The sequence below is a fragment of the Anguilla rostrata genome, chromosome 3, assembly GCF_018555375.3.
Source record: "Anguilla rostrata isolate EN2019 chromosome 3, ASM1855537v3, whole genome shotgun sequence".
In the NCBI taxonomy this organism is placed as follows: domain Eukaryota; kingdom Metazoa; phylum Chordata; class Actinopteri; order Anguilliformes; family Anguillidae; genus Anguilla; species Anguilla rostrata.
This window is the reverse complement of record NC_057935.1, coordinates 25,143,175-25,166,175: the sequence shown is the minus strand read 5'-3', so window position 1 is coordinate 25,166,175 and position 23,001 is coordinate 25,143,175. Positions and strand designations below refer to the sequence as shown.

The following is a 23,001-nucleotide window of genomic DNA, read 5'->3' as shown; positions in this document are numbered from 1 at the left end:
GATAAAGGTGATCACTCAGAATAACTTTGTATTGATTTGCAGTGACCCTTTCCGGTAAGGGGACCAGTGCCCATGGTTTTTGCACCACTGAACTCTCAAATGTTCATTTGTCTTTGTAATGACGGGTTTATGCACTGCAACTCTACTATAATATCACTGTATGTAGTAGTGGACGTACTGTTCTTGCTCACATTCCTGTATTGACATTCTCAGTCACCTGAGGCTCTTCTGTTTTTCCTTACACATCGCACTAATTTACGAGCATCACGGTCATAGAATAATCTGACCACGATTTCAGACCTGAATTACTGATGTCTTTCCCATCAATATAAATGTAGATGAAACACTAGCCAGCTGAGCAGTCTTTGTGACTGAATCTCCTGACATCTGATATTGAACCCCCTTTCAAAGTCACTCAGATCTTTTCCTCTCGGCATCTTAGTCCATAATCAAGGTCAACTGGGCCAGCATTTTTATACATGCCACAGAACATGACAGAATGTCAATTGCTTAATTGCATCATGCAGTACACCTGTATGAAAGCATCTGCATGTTTCTCATCTATTCAGGTTTTTCATTTAATTTGTCAGCAGTCTACACACACATTGCTGCCAATTTCTATGAATACAATTCTGTACTTGAGACTATACTACACACTGCCCTGAGCATTCAAAAAAGCAATCAACCTATGCAAAGAAATAGACCTCTTATAATCATAAGGAAAAATAAGTATAGGAAACACCACCTACTGGAATATGCAGTCCATACAATGCCTTCCTAAATCACTCTTACAACGTAGGTGCTATGTACTGTAGCGAGTGTTCACATTCCAATGCGCGTCTTATTCCTTCTGCCAAGTAAAATCTGCAGTACTGTTTACACAGCAGGCCTGACCCAGGGTGGTGAGTTCCTGCTCTGGGGGGTGGCTGGATAACATGTGGAGTTCACTCATTGGACAGTTATGGAAAAACATTACCTGCTAGGTGATTTTACATATTTTCATATAGACACGTTTTATTGTACATATTACCAGGTCACAATAATAGCTAATTTGCCTGGCATAGGTAATCTATCAGTACTGCCAATGGAGTGACATATTTGAGCACAGCAATACAGACAGTTTGCTGTACCAACACCCACCTTCATTGCTGCTGACCCAGCCTGTACATCCCAACAACATCATGCAAGTAGACTCAAGTAACTGCTAACAACCAAATTTAGCAGAACTACTAAACATGGAATTTCCTTTCAAATATTAAATTGTCAGCCAAACCTTTCCTAATGAAAGCAGCATGGACAGCATGGGCCTTAAGAGAAACGGTTAAACATGAATTTTATCAATATTAATTAAAAGTTTGGTTATGTATAAGTGCTCAATATCGACAATAAGGCAAACATGGCTTCTTAAAGTCATCATGCCTATGAACACCTGTTCTGTGTCCAGATTGGGGCTTGGAAGAATTTTCATTTTTTTTTTTTCCTTTTTTAAAAATTATTATTCTTTTAAATTTATGGTTAATATCCACAATTAGCCAAGTCCTAAGAATCCCTAATAAAACCAACATTTCATGCCTACCTTCTCTGTCCAGAGTGGGCATCAGTAGAGGAGGGCTGCACTGGCCTAGATGGGGGGAAAAAGGGGACCTACAGTAGTAAATACCAGGAAAGGGAAGTAGTCATCTTCACTACTTCACAGCCTAAAGGGCCTAACTACTTATTAAACAGCATTCAGGCAACACAGGGTGCAAGCTCCATCGTTCTCAAAATCTTCATTAGAAAGCTTTTCTGGGAATATTCTGAGAAAATTAACACACACTAGCAGATGCCTCACAGGTTTTTGAAGAGGGTGTAGTCGATAGATCAGTATGGCAGCATGTCAACATGACAAGGAATAAGGATGCTCAAGTTACAGCCATCAGAGCATCTGTGTTGGAGGGAAATTATTGGTAGAAATTAGGGCAAATAACACTAGTAGTAATAGTAGTAATAATAATAATAATACTCATAATAATAATTAATACAGCTGCAAGCAGCGATGTTGGGGTCCAATCCAAAGGATATTTTCCCTGAGTCTAACCACAGTTTGTTATGCCCCGTGCACCACTTAATGCACGCACAGTGACAGGTCACTAGTGCTCAACCTTGAGTGCACTTGGTTAGTCTCGCACTGAGGTTCTACCCTACATTTAGTCGAACTTACTGCAATAGCAATTATTTTCAATAATTGCCTTCTCCAGGTTGGTTCAAGATAGAAATTAGAAGGTATAGTGATGCTATGAATAAAATTTATTCAATAAAGCATTGACACGCTTACAATCAAGACCATAACATGAATCTTTTCCCAATGTTGCTGTCGTGATTGGAATTTTTTTTTTTTTTAATCAAATGGCCCCGAATGGTAAATCTTTTCATGTTTAAAAATGTTGACCTGCATGGAAGACGAAAACAAAACATCTTACAGTTTTTGCAGGAATATGAGCAGTTACAGCATGACGCATGTAATCCTAATCCAAAGACCATCCATATCAACACACTATAGCAAGTTTTAAATGTGTAAAATGCAACAGTAATTTAACAAGAATTTATGAATTGAAAATAAATATATATATTGTGCTCTACAGAGTTAAATGCAAAACAAACAGGAAAAATTAAGAAAAATGTTCTCTCTTCTTTGAATCATTCACAAATAATTTCATGACACTGAATCGTACCCTGGTTCACTTACACCGGACATAATAAAATGGCTATCCCTTCCTTCACTGCACACTCCAAGGTCAGCTCTCAGATTCTAGGTGACTGATTCACATGGGCCAAATTCTAAAGTCCAAATAAAACTGCAAGTTCATGTATATGCTTACAAAAATTACCAAACATCATGTGCATTTTTTAAGTGTGACCGACACAGACAACTGAAACGGTTGCTGTGATGTGAAAGTTTTTTTACTTTCACAAATAATCTCTCCCTCTAGCATTTCATAGGCACAAACCAGGTTTCACTGATTATAAGAGATCCTGTATTTTGTCCAAGCCCACGGGAAACCAAAAGAAGGAAAATTGTTGACTGATATTAATACAATGCAGATTAGGATTGGGTGGCACACTCATTTTCATACCATCATTAAAAAATATACCATATATCACTGTTGTTAGTGGCAGTGCTTTATGAAGGGACAATGTTTAAAGCTGAGATGGGCAATTGATCGATTAAATGGCAGGTTTCAATCGATTTCATCAATCAAATAAAATATTCTATTTTTAGAGTGTATAGTATAATAGGCTGTAAAAGCCTGCACCAAGAGGCCGGAACACAGCCAAAACAATAAAATACAATAAGCTCATAGGCTTTTGCTTATGACAGGTTGTAAATAAGCAGCTCGGCCATTGCATACAATGCATTTAGTATTGTCTTTAAGACAATGAAAGGTCATCTAACATCCCAAGAACTTAAACATGTTAAAATGTGGAAAAAGCCACTGGTGGCTTTAGTGGCTAAAAGAAAAAATCCTAAAATATCTTAATTATTAATCAAAATTACGAATTGCAAAACTGATCTGTTCATGAAAAACCCAACACCCCGTGCCAACCCTCCCGGCCGATACAATCGGCGATCCCTGTGGGCCATATTCGGCCAAGATAAACATAGACGATTGCCAGGCCCTAGTGTGAGACTCTGACATACCCATGTTCTCCATCTCTCATTATAACATTATGGGTGAGGAAATCAGCAAGTCCTGATTAACTAGGGAAAAATACAGCTTGGTCAAATCATACGTGTGTTCTGCAAGTTCTCCGCATTTCAAAGTGAAGCGTTAGGCCTGTAAATGAACCACGTAACACCTTCACAAAAAAACGTTGAAAAACTGGCCTTTTGGTTCACCTCTACAGCCTATGAAACTAGCTTAATGTAACAGACCACAAGTCACAATATCCGTGGAACTTTCCCTACTCTTAATTACAATTTAAACAGTATAAAGCCAAATGTTTCCGTAATGGCTTACAAGGGTTTTGCAAACTAAAGGATGCATTTTCAAAATATTTACTTACAGCCAAGGAAGAAACGGTACTTACCACTGAAATGCATTGTAATGGAAGTAAACCATCCCAAGGCCATATAAAAAGGCAGCATTCTGGAAAAAAAGTGGAGGGAAAAGAATATGTTAGTCATATATACATTTTTAACAGTTCACTCAGGGCCATGGTTAAAGCAATCTAAACAAAGTCCAATAATTTTCATCATCAATATCAGCTTGAATTCTAACAAGCACTAAACTGTCCAGACCCACGGCGCAACTTGGCGAACTATATTTTTTGGTTGATTTTAAGCGCTCATATATGGCAGTTGGTTGAAAATGTATTGAGGGTGTGACAGAAAAATTTGGTGCCACTGACTGTAATCGAATGTTTTTCACATTAACCGTTCGATTGAGCAAGTACCATTCACAGTACATTTTTATGGGTTAGTGCTGTCAGATTGTACTAGCTACTTTACATGAACCTTGTATGGCGATCAATAAAGGCGAACAGCACAGTGCCACTTCTTGTCACTTGTACCCAGGGTCCAAAATTAACACTCGCCAGTCGCTAAATGCGGGTAAATTTAGTCTTTGGCGAGTAAATTATGGAGACCACCCGCCACTCTGGCCAGTAGAAAAAAATGAATTTCATACATGCGCTGGAGAAAGCTGCTGGTTTGCTGTCACTTCAATCTGCTAGATCTGCCATGCTGCGTGTGTCGTGCGTAGCACGTAATTGCGTCAGTCATCAAACCGCACAATTTTTTTTGCTACAGTACGTGAGGTAGGCTACATGTTGTCATCCCAGCAGTTGAAACAAGGTTGAAACAAACACGGAGATTTATTGCGGGAGTGGAGCCCCCAGGAAAGAGAAAGAAAACAGGCCAACTTCAGGCCGAAGAGACCACTAACGACAAGTTGGCTAACGTTAACATTTGGTTACGGTAGCTAACGTTAGCTAAGTTAACAATAATTAGCCAGTTAGTTAATGTTTAAGCTATCATTCTATCATAGCTTAACGTAGCTATCATATAACATTAGCTACTTGCGGTAGCTAAGGGAATCATAACAACCACGTCATAAGACAGTTCAACTATGTTATCAACATCAAATTTTGAAATAAATAGTTGAAAAAATAAATAAAAAGTTGAATAAGAAAAAAAGATTGTTATGGTTGTCTTCTGGCACTACATTTTAAACTAACCATATGGACAAAAACGATGTCCCCGACTATAAGGTTAAATGATATCAGTGAAACATAAACAATGAAACAAAATTTATATGGTGAAGAACGTGCTCTTTGGTTGGTAATATTTATGAGTACTGCTGGCTGTAGCCTCCAGCAACAATAAACTTAAGTCTTGATTTGGCAAATTTGATATGATTGTTATGCGCTAACTAGGTATATAAATATAAGATACAAGATAGATATAACCTAAATTCAACCACTGAAACTCACCAGTAGGGTTGGGTCGGTTTCCGGGTTTTGCCGGTCCGGTCGGGTGTAGGAGCTTAAACCGGTTTGATTTTATGCGAAACGACTGAACCGGCATTTGTCTTTATGAGACGTAGCCTACTGGCAAATTAAAAAGTAGCCTACATCAGCAACCTGTGCCGACGGCACCAAATCAAACTTGTATTGCATTAGTAATAAACAATATGACCACGTGATTAACTAATATTATGTTTGTTTATAAACGGAGCCACTAGTGTGTGTGTGCGCAAAAAAAAAAAAAAAAAAAAAAGATTGACAGGCCGTGTGCAATTTAGTGCCGAGACCGGCAACAAGGAGATCCAATTTCATTATACAACGGCTTGGCTGAATACTCGATTCTGATTGGTCCAAGGGTGGGCATTATTTCTCAGTAAAGGGACACCTTGGCTTTTTAACAGTTCTAAAATCAATGTGCTACAAAATCCAGCATTCTAAAGCAGTTTAAACAGCAACTTTCGCTTTTGAATTGTTGTTACATCCCCTCCCGTTTTCAATGTCCAATTTCACAATTGATGGCAATGTTGAATCACATTTCTAGTTACTGTTGCTAGCTTTACAAAACTGAATAGTCCCTTATTTGGATAGTAGAATAGGCGTTACACATTTTCATTCGTATGTTTGTGAATGATTGCGTTTATAGTAACCGCTGTTTTGAATACAATTCAATAGTTAGCTAGCTAGCTAGCCGGGATAACAAGCATGCAGTGAAATCATTCTGACCTAAAATCAAGAATTTTAATATTGGCTAGGTGACAAGTGATGGCGAACCTATCATAAAGCTAGCTGGCATTCAAAACCCATTTCAGAGGTTCATAGAAAGACGTTAAGTATACAGTGCGCGACCACACCATTTAAAAAGCAAGACAGTGCTACGGAGATTAATTTGATTGACTTATGGTTTCATGCAGCTTTATTAAATAATGTAATGACAAAAATGACCACAGTTGGTGCTAATTGTATGGTATAAGACGAGAAGGAACTATTTTTTTTTGATAGCATCATTGTTTTCATAGAATTAACGACCAGAGGTTTTTGCTTAACAACGGTGCAAATAGAACTACCAACCAGAGTTTTTGCATAACAACAGTCCAAATAGAACTACCAACCGGAGTTTTGCTTGACAACGGTAAAGCCACTGCACTCTCATTCATGGGCTCTCGTTATGTTCCACTCGGGAGCGGCTAAGTCACGTGCGACGCCTAGTGGTAAAATTCAGTATTACCGGTCCGGTCCGGTATTTGGCTTAATATCAAACCGGTTTGAAAATTTTTACATCGGCCCAACCCTACTCACCAGTGATTCTCGCTGCACTTAGTAAAGACAGTCCACGACTCAAAACTGAAATACAAAGGCAAGCTTCCTTACAGGATTTCTAGAACCAAATTCTATTTAAGAGCCCACAGTTCTATGCTGTTGTTTAACAAAGATTAATGAACATTGGGGCAGTTTTGTTAATTTGTATAAATCATCAAGGTAGCTGACAAAATGCTAATCGAGTTTGCACGTCTTGCACATACCATCTTGATGGGGACCATACTATTACTCCATATGAATCCCTGCCAGTATAGAAAAAATAAATGTTTTTTTACAGAGATATACAGCATCTGACCTGCTCTCAAAACAGTGGCTTCTTTGAATGTCAACACACAGGGCTTGTGGCTCAGAGTAACCACATCCTTGTTGATTTCCTAATCTAGGCTACCGCCGATGGTATAGTCCTGCACATCACTCGTTTCCATTTGCCCTGCAAAGCTAGCCACACGTGGGGCCAGTTAATAAGTTAAAATGGTGGTTTGCATTTTAGCCAGCCAATAAAGTTTTTGGCCACATGGCTAGATCTGAGGAAGCTATGATCAAGAAAAAGCTGACATTTGTAATCCCTCCAAAATGAAGGCAAGATACATAGGCGTACAGTCATAATTCAAGAAGAAAACCCCAAACTTCCTGTCATTGTCAACCTGGATAGAGATGGTTGCCAGGGACTTCTGGTAGCAGCTCTTTAAAAGCGTGCATTTATTTTGGAAAAAAACAGTTGCTGAAACATCCATCAGTAATGTCAAAGAATCTACAAGTAGAATAGCCTAATTGAAGCATATGGAAACGCTTGGGTTTGAATTAGTAAGCCTGTTATCTGAAAGCAGTAGGCCTACATTCTGTGACATGCCTTTCCACAACATCACATTACTGAGGCATAATCAATGCCTATTTATCATTTAGCAAAAGTGCAAGCAGAACTTCTGCCTGTTTTTCAAAACAGTTTTGAAAGAAAATAAAATTATGTTCATTTCACTATACAGGTAAAACCATTTTGTATGAATTGCAACTATGCCTTCAACCATGAACGAATGTGGTTCTGTTTGCACAAACAACATCAAGTTCTTCTACCTCGATTACCTAGTTACATTTCTAATTTGAAACCCTGTATTATCCCACAAATAAAACATCCATTTCATAAATGTGAACAAGCCTTCAAACAGCAGAATTGGACAGCACTTAAAACCATCAGCAGCACTAGTAAGAATGACATTCTAAAAGCCAAACTGAACTGCAAAAATAAATTTAACTGGAATATACAAATATGCACACTAAACAAGCTTTAGGTACAACGCAGTGCCTTGTCTCCTCCACTCACTGCTACAACAACATGACACACCGGGAAACTACACCAGACTACTATTCATTAACTTCAGGACCACTTGTTTTTTCCAATGTTTACAGTCACCAACAGGGATAAACACTTGTCAATCACACACACAGCTACCAAAATCACTGGTCTACCCACTCCCAACCAATCCAGTCTCATCGCCACAGCCATAACACATAAGACACACAATTGTACATGACACAGAACCTCCGCTGCACTGTCACTTTAACCTTCTCACCTTGGATCGCAGATACACAACACCCATGAGTAGGAGGGCTCTCTTCAGAAAAAGTTTTGTACCTTCCGCCATACAGAAACTTAACAAGTCTCACCACCGATCTCGGTTTAACTTCAGTTCGATATCTCAACTCAATGTTCTGCCGATATCAATATTTGCTGTTAATGTACGATTCAACGTGTTCATGTTTTCCTTGCCGAATAATTTCCTGATTGAGGACAATAAACCATCTATCTATCCATCTATTTATCTATCTAAAATCAAGCTAAAGGTCAAATGAAATGTAATGAAATGAATGAAATGCAACATGCAGGCTATATAATCCAAATCCAATAACTACAATTTAATAATAAATCATGATGTTCAGTCCAGTGCTCCATGCAGGGTTTAACAAGTAGTCGGTTTCAAAACTTGGAATGCAGGACAAGAGTATGCCATTCATAATTTTCTTATGACAGTTGTAACAGTAGCCCATATTAGTGGGATGAAATAAGCTACAAATAATGCTGTGGCATTCTGATAAAAACAAATTATTGCCACACAGTATTTAAAAAACAATGGTACCTAGGCTAACTTGGGTTTTTTTCCTGCATTCTAAAACCTTTGGTGGGCCACCTACAGTAAAAGCAACTTCGAGTCACCGTTGGTAAAATAAAAAAATAGAATTTAAATTGGCTAAAAAAAGGCTTTTAAACAAAAGTCTATTTTATATGGGCGCAAGAGTAGATTGTGATGTAAGTGCCGGTAGTAATTTCATGATCATCTGTGAAAGTTCTGGGTTTAATCCTGCTTTGCAGTGTACCCCTCTGCCATGTCTTGAGTCAAACCATCTCTTAGCCTCACTCCTGAAATAATATAAGCAATGTCAGTGGCACACTGTCCTGAAAACCTATAATAATGCCACAAAGAACAGCCAGACATCTGTTTTGTTTTCAAAAGCTTTCCTTTTGCATTATATAGAAAGCCATACTATGCTGGTCCAAATGCACTGCCATGCAATCTATTTCTGACTCATGTTTCCAATGGGAATCCATTTTTTAACTGCACACAAAGACATTCAAATGAACACTCACCTTCCAGTAGTCAGACTGTAAACTGTAGTACCTCTGGTATGCTGATAATGCTGTGAGAGAAAAAAAACAAATAGTCATTCAGGACAAATGCTTAAAATGTAGGCACTAAACAAGTTCAAGCAGAACCAGACATCTTTGAATTACATCAAAGGGCTCTCATTTTCAATTTGACTGACAAATTAATTTCTGAATAACTATGTGGACACAGACTCCCACTGCAAAAGAATTCTTTAAAAACTAGGAAATAGGTTTTTATGAAGTACCTAATGTTAAGGTACAGGAAGAGCAAAATAATCGCCTTTTATTACTGGATTCACAAAAATCAATGTGCACTACTGATCTGCATAGCCTAAGTTCCCACAAAGGACATGCTAAATATTTACCATATACAACCTGCACTGCACAAAATAGGCCTATAGCATTGCCACGCCATACACTTTTTTCATTTCCAAAACTCAGAAAATTGACCCAGATTGAAAAAGAAGATCCCCCCCCTCCCGCCCCCCCCACAATTACCCAAAACATGAACCTTGAAGCTGCCTGCACTAGCAAACAAAAGTAAATACTCCCAGACAGTTATTGGCACAAGATCAGTTGAGAGTCCCAAGAACTTAAACATGTTTTTGTTTTGTACCAGTAGATTAAACACATTCTTATGAAGAAGCCTGATAAGCAGACCTTTCAATCTCTTCAGTTTGCCTAGTTCTGAAAATAGTTCCAAGTGCTGCTGTCAAAGCAGAAATATTTTACGCTGCCCCGCCTCCGAATCTCAGAGCGTTCCATTCTTCTTGGCCCTGTGCCGGGCTGCTGCCACCGCCGTGGACAATGACTTTCACTCATGTCAGTGTGAACCTCCCAAGGGGTTTTTGTGAGGGGTTCTGTGAGGTCATGCAGTTTGTCCTCATTCAGTTCAGCCAGTTCTGAATGAGGTGAGCAACTGATGGTTACCACCATTTAATGACCCTCTGGTGATTTTTTGTGGGGGATTTAAAGTGCTCATTAGGCCACAAAATAAAGATGCATACTTTTTCTCAGATATATAACCGAAAAACAAAAAAAAAATTGTATTTTGATGTAAAGTATGTCCTTTCAAACGTCTGTTGTTTTTGCTGCAAGTCAGCTCTATCGATTGGTAGCCCACTAAACAGACTCACTCAGATACGAATCAGTTCATTTGGTTAGTTCCTGGGGGGGTGGGGGACTATGCTTTAAAAAAGGGCTGCAATTCCGATCACCCGATATGGAGGTATACCTTCAAATTAAAGCCGTAAACACAAATCTAGCACGCTGGATAACAGAAAATATCAATAAACACTGATATTATTTTAATTGAAAACAGTAAGGCTATATGTATTCAACAGTTCAATATTCAAATACATCAAAGTTCACGGCCTGCACTTTTCGTTGGCACCTGAGAAGTGACATGGCATTAGAAGAGATCTCCTGAAAACAATACCCTGTTGAGTTAAAGAACTGTGAAATGCAGTGAAAGCCACCGCGATGCAAAACTGTTCTATGAACAAGCATAGATTCATCTCTGATCGAGAAACCAAACAGCTTTGATTTTGCTGGCTATCATAGAAACAAATAAAAAATGTATTTTCACAATCAAAAAAAAACAGCAGAAATGACAACAGCTTTCTTACGTAACATTAGTCACTACAAAACACAACATAAACAGAATGTCCTCGTCATACCCATCACTAAGCATCTTTGTTTTTGTTCAAAAAGAGAACTCCGTCCACATTCTTCAGTTTCAGACGGGACTTGAAATGGTTCACGATCTGCCCTGCCTTATCAAACACCCTTTTGGAAGGCAAAGACGTGGCAGCTATGCTTAAACACATTAGCGCGCTCTGCGTTCCCTTTTTTCCACCGCATCAGAGGCTCAACCCGGCTCTGCGGACAAACGGAGTCATTTCACGCTCAGTGGTGTCTTCTCGGGAGCTTCTGTGCGCAGGGGTCTGACCCTGACTCCGTTTTGGTCTCTCTCTTCGGAGGCTGTTCTTCTCGTTCCTCCTCCTCTGTGTGCACATTCGCTAGGTGTGTCAGACAAGCTCTCTTTGCAGCCAATAGAACGCTGGCTCTGTGAGAAAGTCAAGGTTTCTGAACCTTGGGTCAATGAACAATGCCAAAAGCAGTGGCATCAGTGTTTCATCGGGAGGATCTAGCTTGTCTAGCTGGAAACAACAAAAGACCGAGCGCCAGTGTCTTCTCGTTCTCAACTGCACTGGTTAGTGCAGTGTCACCCGCATCGTCAATATTTCCCAGGCGCACTCCGATCCCAGTCACAACAGACACTGCAAAGATTGACTAAGAAGAACAGTGGTCAATTCAAATGCCCTCAACAGTGGAGTCATTTCAGTCATAAAGTTCCATTGCTCTGTTTTCATCGCCAAGGTAGCAGCGAGTGATATCTTCACATCAGGTCACATATCAGGGTTTGACAACACTGCAACCACTGGCCACCGCACCTCACCTTATCGACCCAATAGGCAGTTTTGGAAAAGCGGTATATCCAGTTTTTTTTTTTTCTCCAATGGAAAATGTGACTCATTTCCTATTATTGCTCATTTCTTGCATCACTGATAAGATAATAAGATAATCTTTTTATTGCGTAGGCTAATAAGGATCGTGAAATTGTGTAATTTTTTATGGTTCTTCCAGGTCTATACCTGTACAGCTGACAAACTCAGATTTGTGTAACTTCATCACTGCACTTTCCTTTGTTAAAATGAATAATTAAGAAAATAATGCAACTTTCTTTGGTATAGCCTGTGATTTTTAAACATGAGGCGGTCTGACACCACCATGCATGTCCGGCAATGAATATTCACTTTAAGTTTACTTCTGACCAGCAACTCACTAACATATCATGCTATCGATTGGTCAAAATGCTTTTTAAGTGGGCAGCGTAAGAATGTTGATTCAGACATGTAAAATCACAACTCAATAAAACAGGCTTAATACCACAGTACATTTTTTTTGGTTCTTTATATAGCTTTTTTAAATATAGTCTCCCCCCCACTTTTGATTGATAAGACATATAGCTAGAATAATAGCTTAAAATGCATTTCAAATTCAATGAAAATCCACATTACATTTAAACAGAGAGGATGTTCTAGCTCCTGAACTCACTAGCTGTCCAACTTCCAAAGTCCCAAGCTTGCAAGCAGAGACAAACTCTCTTGGTGGCTTGGTACCAGTGGCCTTTAGTTGGAACTTTGTAATTTTATTTTCATTAATTTCCAAGATTGCAGACTGGCTGTCAATTTTTACATTACCAATTCATCGATGTTCTGGCATGTCACAATGGCGTAACCATCCCCTGAAACACTCAGTAAGTGACTCTAGATGGAAGTATTTTGTTAATATTTACAATCACTTTTCTAAACCTCCAGCAGCTGTCACATCATTTCCTTTAGAACGGACAGGACAAGAGATACTTTACATCCGTTAAATTTCATCCTCACACCTGAAATGTTTTCAAATACTTGTGTTGGGTTATTTTTTGTTTGTTTTTTGTTTGTGAAGACACCTGCGGAGTGAAGCACTCCCCTCAGTGAGTGGCAGCGTGAGCTTTTTGGTTGAGGTCAGAGATACATTTTGTTTATCAGTAAGTGTAGTTACGACAGATACATTGTGTATTTATTACCACATGCCACTTGCAGTTCAGCCAATTTCACCATCCCCTCTCACACTCTCCCCATTATCCCCACCTCAGATTCAAAACTGCAAAATTTTCTGAAAATGTTTCCAGATTAAAACCCTGTATAAACAGTAGAACCAGCCCTTTCCCAGCAATAAAGGACATTCTGGCCATATTGGTTCAGAAAATGCCATTAAAAAACATGACTGATTCATGCACCATTAGACAACGGCAGCAAACCAGTGTGGCAGAATCCATTAAACCGTATAAATGAGAAAGAAGAGGACAACTAGGCCTAAATGTTTCAACAAAAAAGCTTTAGTCATAAACCCAAAAATATTAGAGGAGAAATTTATCAAAGGTTTATCACATGCAACAATTTTTCACAAAAGACAAAAGAAATTGATATCAAAATTGGACACTAGTCAAAGGTAAATGGTCAAATTGTACTTTCTTACAGCACAAGCTGTTCTCGAATCAGCATTTTTTCCATTAAGATGCTTCAACTGGAACTGAAAAGGCCATAAAACTTACCTTTTGGGTAATCCTCCAGGAGGAGGTTGAAGTGACCTAGCTGGCAAAACAACTCTGGCTCAACTTTTCCTTCAGCTTTCAAGATGAGAGCATCGTAGCAGCGAACAGCCTGAGGGAGAAAGTGGGAGAACGGACGGAATTTAAAAAAACACATCAGGAAAACCTTCCAGGCAACTTTCCACAAAAACTTCACCATTACATGGCGGGCAAAACCCAAGAACAGTAGTTCCACAGCTGGGAGCTGTTCCAAAAACTAGTTGTGTTGTTCTCACACAAGTTCTACCTCTACCCACTCTACTTTGGACAACATCTATGCAGTGTACACAAGATCACCAATGCACTATTCCCATGAACAGTTAAAGATGCAAACATCTTCAGAGCTTAAATGTTCGTCATCAAAAGCAGCAAAACGCATTTTTTTTGTTTTAATAACTGCTCAAATGTCCCGAGAGACCAATGCACACTAACTCAATAGCTTAAGGTGCAGAGTAAAAGAGTGTTGAAACTGACAGAGTGAGACTCGCACACTTGATAAAACATGCAGTATGAGATGTCTCACTCTGTCACGGGTTTAAAAACCGCCAAGTAAATTTCTTTTTTAATCCAGTCATAAACTATGCACACGGATCCTTATTTTCTCTGTGAGACTAGCAGAAACCTGAAGTTGAAACGCTGACTGAAGGAAGCGAAGAAAACGTGAAGTCAAGCACTGAATGTACACACTGCATTAATTTTGCCACTCAGTCAACACAGTCACAATTTGAGTGAATTTATCATCACAGCGAGACGCAGTGTAGCATAGCGCACAGCACGTTTTTCACATGCCAGCCTCAGCTCAGCTGTCTGAAATTAGTCTCCCTTGCACCACTGCCCCATTTCTTCAATGGGAAAATGGTCACTACTAGGTTACTAGGGGGAAAAATACCGATTAATACAAAGTTTAGTTACATCCACATTTTAGAGTTTAGTTGACTCATTCATTGAAGCAATTCAGGTTAAGGACTTCGCTGCAGGATGGCAATCACTGAATTACAAGCCTACTTTCCAAACCTTCATAGAACAGTACCTTTATACAGCAAAACTGGGATTCACGAGGGGCCCACTGACCTGGGTCGCTACAGCCCAGCACAGTCCTCTCCAGCAGTGAACACAAGTGTGAACATAACCATAAGCAAGAACCACACTGGCCGTGCTGACAGTTACAGGAAGGTTTTGCATGATGACAATCAAGCTAAGCCCATCGTTTTACAACATCGTTTCAATAATGGCATTCACTCAGCGAAATGCTATCCACAGTGTTTCCATACAAAGTGCTGGAAAACTAAAAGCAAAAAAAGAGAGCAAAAGCATGAAGAATTCAATCAATTTGGAATAGCCAGTCAAAAGAAAATTGAACAATCCTTATACACTAGCACCTCAAAAGAAGCTGAACACCGCAATAATTTATTTTTATCATGTCTCAAGGAAGACTTAGAATTGTACTGTAACTCCAAACGCTGTTAATTGAATTAGATCCAATTAATTTGCTTTAGGCCAGGTGAATATAACATTTAAGTCTTGTTTACACTGCACATACAAGCCATTTACTTCGTCAATCAGTGGAGCTTGCCCAGAGTAAAGGCAGACGATGAGGTGTTGCACTTTCTGTTGTGAAGCTTTGCAATACGAGTCTGTTCGTTACTTTCAGCTTGCGTTGCATGATTTTAAAAAAACCTGCACTAAAATATTTAATGCATGAGATGTAATGTAAATTGCATCATTTCATTTCTGCAAGTGTGTCCCCGGCTCCCTTCAGGAGATATATTAATAAGCGGATAAAATACTGAAGAACGAGCAGTCTCATTTTCTTACCATCCAGGAAGAAAATTAACACGGCCCTCCGTTTCGCCAATTTTGTGGAGATGCAGGGTGATTTTGAAGATACACAATGTAAATGCTGATCAAATGGCAAAGTGAAGGGAACAGCAGTGGTTTCAGTTGGAAATGCAGGAGGTACAGTCATAAACTTTAAACTGCTGCTCTCAGCCAGTTTGGTTTCTCAGATGTATAAAATGCACTAAAACAGCCCATTAGGGTGACCCATGAAAATGCTCTGATTTTGTGAATTTGGTGAAAGTTTTCCTCCAGCCATTACTGCACTTCCCCTTCAAAGCTTGAGGTGCTAATGATGCAATTTGTGCTCGTGTTAAAAGGTTTACCTTTATGATGACTGAACTAGTTTCACTAAAATTGACTCTTAACTTTCTTAAGAAAAAGAGAATGATACTGCATGAAATGGGAATGGGATTTTTTACTGGATAAAATATGCTCCAATGCTTAGCACAGCAAAGCTTAGTTTTGTATACTAGTTATTTTTTTTTTTTTTTGTTAGTTTGGGTGTTATTTGTTGTAGGATTGTATGGGCTTGTTTTGTTCATCTGAGAGTAGCCATCAACCCTTATACTAGACTGTTATGTGTTTGTTGTGTGCTTGTTCGAATCGTTGTTTTTCAGTGTTGCTGCTGTCCCATTTTCTTTTTCTTATTTTTCAATGCAATTATTCCCTGTATTAATATTATTTTGTGTTATATGTTAATTGCAACATTAAAACTAAACAAAATTAAAAAAATAGATGAACAACAAAAATGTACATTATTAAAATTTGGAGCAGTAACTGCTACATGGTAACTGAGCTTTTTATTTTGGTGGAAAACCACATTCAGAGAGCATTTCAAGTGTTGTTTGTGTGGTCTTACAGACGGCAATGCCATAAAGAGTTGAGCAGATCTTGAGGTGGCCAAAAGCTGCACAAAGAAAGAAGTGACAAAATAAATTAGAAAAAATGGGCCCACGTTGAAGAAAAAAAGAAAAAAAAAAACTGAACCTACACAAACATACAATAGAAACTCTTGCTAGATGTTGTGGCGGCGCAGTTTCCCCTACATTTTTTTCCGGCAGCAGCCACATGGGTTTCGCAAGGGTTCGCTGCTTTTTTTTCCACGGCTCTACAATGCGCTGCGGCCACCCGCACACGCGACTGATTCTGGGAACTTTACTACAATCGTTTCGCCTCAGCTGATTCACCGATGTTCGTGTCAGCAGGTCATCCGCACGTACCATAAAGCCAGTCATCCGTCACTCGAGCGCGTTTACCACTCGCTACAGATGAGCTGGGGTAGCTAACAACACCGCTAGACACTCGCATACTGCAGCCTGAAATGACTAACAACGACCAAAGGCAGTACATACAAGTCGACTTAAAAGCAAAAGTAAATGAGCGCAACCATCTACACAAGTTTCTTGCCTGAATATGAACAATAGGAAAAAGATTCATGTTTTTCTAATAGTAATGTTGAGGAAAACAGTTTTGTAAAATACTAGGCCGAAGCTTCACTCGTTTCAACAAAGCGATTCTGTACGAAGTCCCATTTGTCGCCAAGCATAACTTAAAAATAAACAAATAAAAATGTATTCAGATTCTAGTAGCAGTGCCAGAAATTCAACCTCTTTGTAGGAGAAACACTGGGAGCAGACTGACAATTCTCTAAGAGCATGACAGCTGACGTAATTGGGAGAGGGATTGGCAGCTACTATTAAAGGATAATTAAAAGTGATAAAAAAAGGGAGAATACAAAGAGCTTGACAATCAACAAAAGATATTTTTTAAAATTCTGCTAGAAATCCCATTTCCATGGACCATCTGGTAATTTTGCTAAGAAATACCATAATTATTAATAATAAAATTGATTATTTTTGCTACTTGCTTCAAAACTTGTACTCATGACTGAAGCAAAATACAGCTGTTTAAGCCCACTGGAAACCTATTGAAGAAATCAGCCAAGTGACTCTAGGCAAATTGAACTGGTCTAGACACACAAGTGACATGCTGTGCAGCTTTGAGTGCCTTCGCGCGCTGCGGCCGCTACGTTTGTGGTGCAGAGGAATCTTCGAGCCAAATGAAGGCAAATTCCATTTAAAAGAAAACAACTGCAGCCCACCGACACTCCCAAAACAGTGGAATTTGCCCGTGAATGAACATGAATGGGACATCTGAAAGACTGATTTGGTATCCTTCCTCAACGTGCTACGTCTCCCCTCCGATGACAAGTTTGCCCAAAAATCCAGAGCTATGCATGCAATACGGGGATACTGCAGAAGGGCTGACAAGACAGAGTTACAGATGGCAATTAACAGAAATTATGATATGGACATTCTCACAAGCCTCGAGACTACCAGTGAAGCAAAAAAGAAAAAAGAAAATAAACTATTTACGCCTACAACAGCAAATGCCAACCTCCCAGTGACGGCAGGCTATGACCAGACCAGCTGGAAGACTGCTTTTTAGTTTGGAATTAATTCTTAATCTAATGTTCATTGGCGCTTGCTCTGACAAGTTGTAATCCTTGATATGAGAAATCTGCAGCTATTCCTTACACTGAAAGTGCTATAGTTTCTCCCAAAATTTTGCAAATGGACAGATTAAAATTCTCAATAGACCGCCTCCTCCACAATCTTCCCAATACTAGTAGTCTTAAATACAAATAAATGTAATTCATGAAACGGTAGAAACGGGAGGTATAGGCTAATGCTATCCATCTAGTTGCGACACAGCACAGTCAAGCCCATTATCGCTAGTTCCTGCACGACCACTAACAATCCAAGAAGCTTCTACATTTAGGGTATATAATTTTTCCCCCTAAATTCAGTTTCTTTTCTCTCCCCTATTTGAAGTATTTCATTTTCCTCATTATCATGCAATACATGCACTTATTTTTCTTAGCTGTACTCACTTTATTCTTTCATTTGTATTGAACTTTTATTTTGGAACAAAATCCCCCAAGAACTTTTATTTTAAAATAATAACCCCTTACCACTGAAGGCAAATGGGAAGTCAAAGCCATTCTACACTCCTTGTTAGAGATCGGACACGAAAGAGAAGGGGGTCCCTAAATTTGGAAGTGTATTCACAACGATCTGATTAATAATAACCAAGCTAGAAACAGTGAAATGAATCAGCTTGGTGTCGTCTGACACCACGGGACAGAAAGCGTTAAAAAAAAATGTGTTCTTTTTTTTTTTGGAGGGTTGCAGCAGGCAGTCGCTTCAAAATGTTGCTGCTACAGCGTGACTCAGATGAGCCGGAAGCTGGGATGTTCGCCAGCTGAGAGCTTCACTAGGCATCTGGATTCCCTGTTATTACTGAATCCTGCAATTCTGTCCACATTCACCGCCTAGCAGAAGACATGGGGCCCCTACACATCAACTAACTGCATGTAGGGGAGATTAGAAATTCACCTCTTGCTCATGTTCTGTTTCACTGTTTATTATTCATATGCTACAGAAGTTACAATTGCAGGGACACTAACTGAAAACTTAAAACATGTCTTCACAAAACAAAAACTGCTGCCCTGGTCGATAGGCTTCCAAAATGGACAAAACAGTACAAAATACAAAAACTTTTAAAGGGCATATTATGCATGCACACAGACATGGTGAAAACTACGGTCTAGGGACTGGCAGGACAATTTGCAAATCCTGTTTTGTCTAAAAATAATAATGAAAATGCCATGAAACCTGCCAATCACAGACCTTTGTAATAAAAATACAATTTGTAACTTGGGAAACTGCATGCATTGAATATTTTGAAAACTTCAGGGTATTACCATTACTTTACTTGCATGAGACGTACGTTGTATATCGCATCCTTTGCAACAGAATAATATTAAACCAAGACGACTGGAATACTTTTTCCTTGCAAAAATTGAAGAGCTATGTTCGGTTTCACCTCCAAGGATTGAAACCCATAGCTAGATTACATTCAATTTTATTAGCCGTTAGACAATTGTATATTTATGTTTTTCTAGGTTTAGCCACACCATCCTAGGCCAGACCCATTTGAACCCAATCCTCTCTGGCTAAGATTACTTTCTCACTGCAGTCACTAGCTGTTGCAAAGAGCCACCAAAAAGGCCTCCATTCCATCTAGGCAGCAGTTCTGCTCGGACCATTGTACTTTTGTTATTGACCAGTTTCAGCTCAATTTCTCCAACTATTGACCTTTCTTTAAAGTATACATAATACCCCCTATTTTATTCCCATTTTTCCCCAACCGTGAACTGAACCGAACTTGAAAATCTTCCATCAGTAACCCCTCCTCCCAATGTCAGGAGGAGATGGGAGGCACGTGATAAGGAGGTCAGCACATTCTCAACATATCCACAGGCGCCCGGTCTGACCAGGAGTGGCAGATGGAGAGTGATGAGCCCAACAGAACTGGCCGGCTTACCCCCCCCTCATTTCCTGGCGAGGGGATATGGATCCCCGGCCATAGCCAGCAAAGGTGCGATCGGGACTTGCCGCCCACTACATTAAGTTCTATGGGCAAGAAGATCATTGAAACATCAAGACTAAAATAAAGTCCATAAAATAAATGCACATCAACAGCCACTGATTTAGTACTGGATCTATACTGCATTGTTAAGGCCAAGTACAAACATGACTCTTGTCCTTCAACTACTGGAAATGCATACAACACTGAAAGGAGCAGCCAACCAGAACTGATGACAGAATGATGAATCTGGTGCTGCACCGGAAGTTTCTGCCCTGTGACTTTTTATATGACGCAAAGGAGATACAAGCAGGAACCAATCAGCACCGCTGCATTACAGTGCCCAAGCCTGTTCTGAGAGCGCAACCATTCCCTGCCCCGCCCACCTCTACCTCAACTTCTCTACATACTCAGGCTCTATGCCCCACCCCCTCCATGAATTAGTGCACAGATGGAAACGGACAGAATCACACTGCAATCGGCGACTCAAACTGTGACAGAGGTGATGCCACTCAAACATGCCTAACTACAGAGACATTTTGCAACATAAACCATAAACCTTATAAACCATTTAACAATTCCCTGAATTACTTTATCTTCTACATTAATTCAAACCTTCAGTTAAATCAATGTCATTACGTACAAATCAGCTTAAGAAAGACTCCCGAGTTTGATTTGATTTTGTTAATTGCAAGACCAACCGCTCCTGTCCACATCTGAACCAGTTCCCATTCTAATACTCTCATCACTGCAGCACCTTCCTGTAACCCAAGAAACCAAAAATAGTTTTCCTGCTGATGCCCAGAGAAGCACATTAAAAGGAGAAGCTGATTAAAAGGGGGACATCACCCTAGTTAGACAGGTGAAGTTTTCCTGAATTAGTTTGATGTACCCTCTGTTCTAAGGTTGTCTTTATGTGACGCCTGCCAAGTCCTGCATCTGAAACATGCCTCTGACTCAGCCGTGCGTCGCTACTACACTGAGACCGGCTGCCGTGGTGATGCGGACTGCTCATTTTTCCAGGACGGGAGACTGATATCCAGAAGACCGGTATGTTCAGATTGTCATGCCGTCTCGCCATATTACTGGCAGACAGATAAACTAACTATGGTTGAAGTTCAGCACCCCTTTAAATATCTGCTCAGTTACTTGCAGCTTGGCTTGGTTATATGGCAATGTATGGAAAAACATGAACAGAGATGACATAACATCCATTTCCATTCCTCCTTTTAGAAGAGCAAATCTCATCTATGTCAAGACCAGCTGTGAGACACACAGAAGGAAATGCAGGAACAAATAGTTTCACTAATGAACAAAAATAACAAAGAAGATTAGTGGGGAAATAATTGTCATGATAATCTCACTGAGACATCTGGGATCTATTTGCATTTCTTCCACTGCCTCCAATGCAAATTTTAAAATATTTTTTTTGTTATAATTTTACAATATGTTGTCATATTACACATAATGCACACCGTATCAGAACTACTGCATGTCGGTACCAAACACGTGTGAAAAGCATCTACCACAGGTCTTATCATATTTATCTTTAATTTAAAAATGGGTGGGAAAGGAGGGTGTTATCTCCTTTTGGATTTAATGTAGAAGAACTGACAGTTCTCGATAAGCTCATGACAGCTGAAGACTCTTATTATGCCCCAATTTAAAATGTAGATTAAAGCACATTAAAACAAGTGAATCAGCGCTGATATAGCCTACAGCTAATCATCTGTGCCAGGGCAATCAGTGGAAATAAGACTACACACATGCCAGTTCCCCACCCCATTTAAAAATGAAGAGGCCAAGCCAGTACAGATAGTGTGTTATTAATGCATCAAACCGACCACAGCAGAGCCAAGCCAATAGAGATAGGGCGTTACTTACACATCAAACCACCCAGAGCACAGCCAAGTCAGTACAGACAGAGCGTTACTTGCACATCAAACCACCAAGAACACAGTCAAGCCAGTACAGACAGAGCATTACTTATGCAACAAACCAACCAGAGCACAGCCAAGCCAGTAGACAGAGCTTTACTCACACATCAAACCAACCAGAGCAGAGCCAAACCAACCAGAGCACAACCAAGCCAGTACAGACAGAGCGTTACTTGCACATCAAACCACCCAGAGCACAGCCAAGCCAGTACAGACAGAGCATTACTTATGCAACAAACCAACCAGAGCAGAGCCAAACCAACCAGAGCACAGCCAAGCCAGTACAGAGAGAGCGTTACTCACAAATCAAACCAACCAGAGCAGAGCCAAACCAACCAGAGCACAGCCAAGCCAGTACAGACAGAGCGTTACTTGCACATCAAACCACCCAGAGCACAGCCAAGCCAGTACAGACAGAGCGTTACTTGCACATCAAACCACCCAGAGCACAGCCAAGCCAGTACAGAGCATTACTTATGCAACAAATCAACCAGAGCAGATCCAAACCAGTACAGACAGAGCTTTACTCACACATCAAACCAACCAGAGCAGAGCCAAACCAACCAGAGCACAGCCAAAGCCAGTACAGAGAGAGCGTTACTCACACATCAAACCAACCAGAGCAGAGCCAAACCAACCAGAGCACAACCAAGCCAGTACAGACAGAGCGTTACTTACGCAACAAACTAACCAGAGCATGCTATGCCAGTACAGACAGAGCATTACTCGCACATCAAACTAACCAGAGCAGAGCACAGCCAAGCTAATACAGACAGAAACAAACTATGGGGCTATTATTGTCTCATAAATCATTAAATAAATAACATGAACCTAGCACAAATAAAATGGAGATTCACAAACATGTGTATCAAAATAATTGGTTCACAAATATGTTTTGGCCCTCACAAACAAATCTCTCCTGAACAGACAAATGGAGTAATACATTTTTATTTATTGATACTCATTTGTTTAGAAAAAAGATTTAACAATATATGGGCATTCATTTGACAATGACTCAAAAATCATCAATTAAGATGTGCCAATTCATCCATAAAGAGGTTTTTTCCACCCCTGAGTCTAGTATGGCCTATCAGATGTTATGACATCCTAAC

General features: G+C 39.7%; 1 protein-coding gene across 4 annotated transcripts in view; it reads right to left on the bottom strand.

Annotated features, from left to right (window-relative positions):
* LOC135250544 (lysine-specific demethylase 6A-like) overlaps positions 1–23,001 on the bottom strand; it is an 87,033-nt gene that overhangs the window by 49,151 nt on the left and 14,881 nt on the right. For 2 of the 4 annotated variants that reach the window (XM_064326924.1, XM_064326926.1), the window contains exons 3-6: positions 13,647–13,755; positions 9,464–9,513; positions 4,069–4,127; positions 1,577–1,621 (exon numbers count right to left, since the gene is read on the bottom strand). In XM_064326924.1, the coding sequence (XP_064182994.1) occupies positions 1,577–1,621; positions 4,069–4,127; positions 9,464–9,513; positions 13,647–13,755 (263 nt within the window). The remainder of the gene's footprint in view (positions 1–1,576; positions 1,622–4,068; positions 4,128–9,463; positions 9,514–13,646; positions 13,756–23,001) is intronic. The other 2 variants (XM_064326925.1, XM_064326927.1) reach the window with 1 other exon arrangement.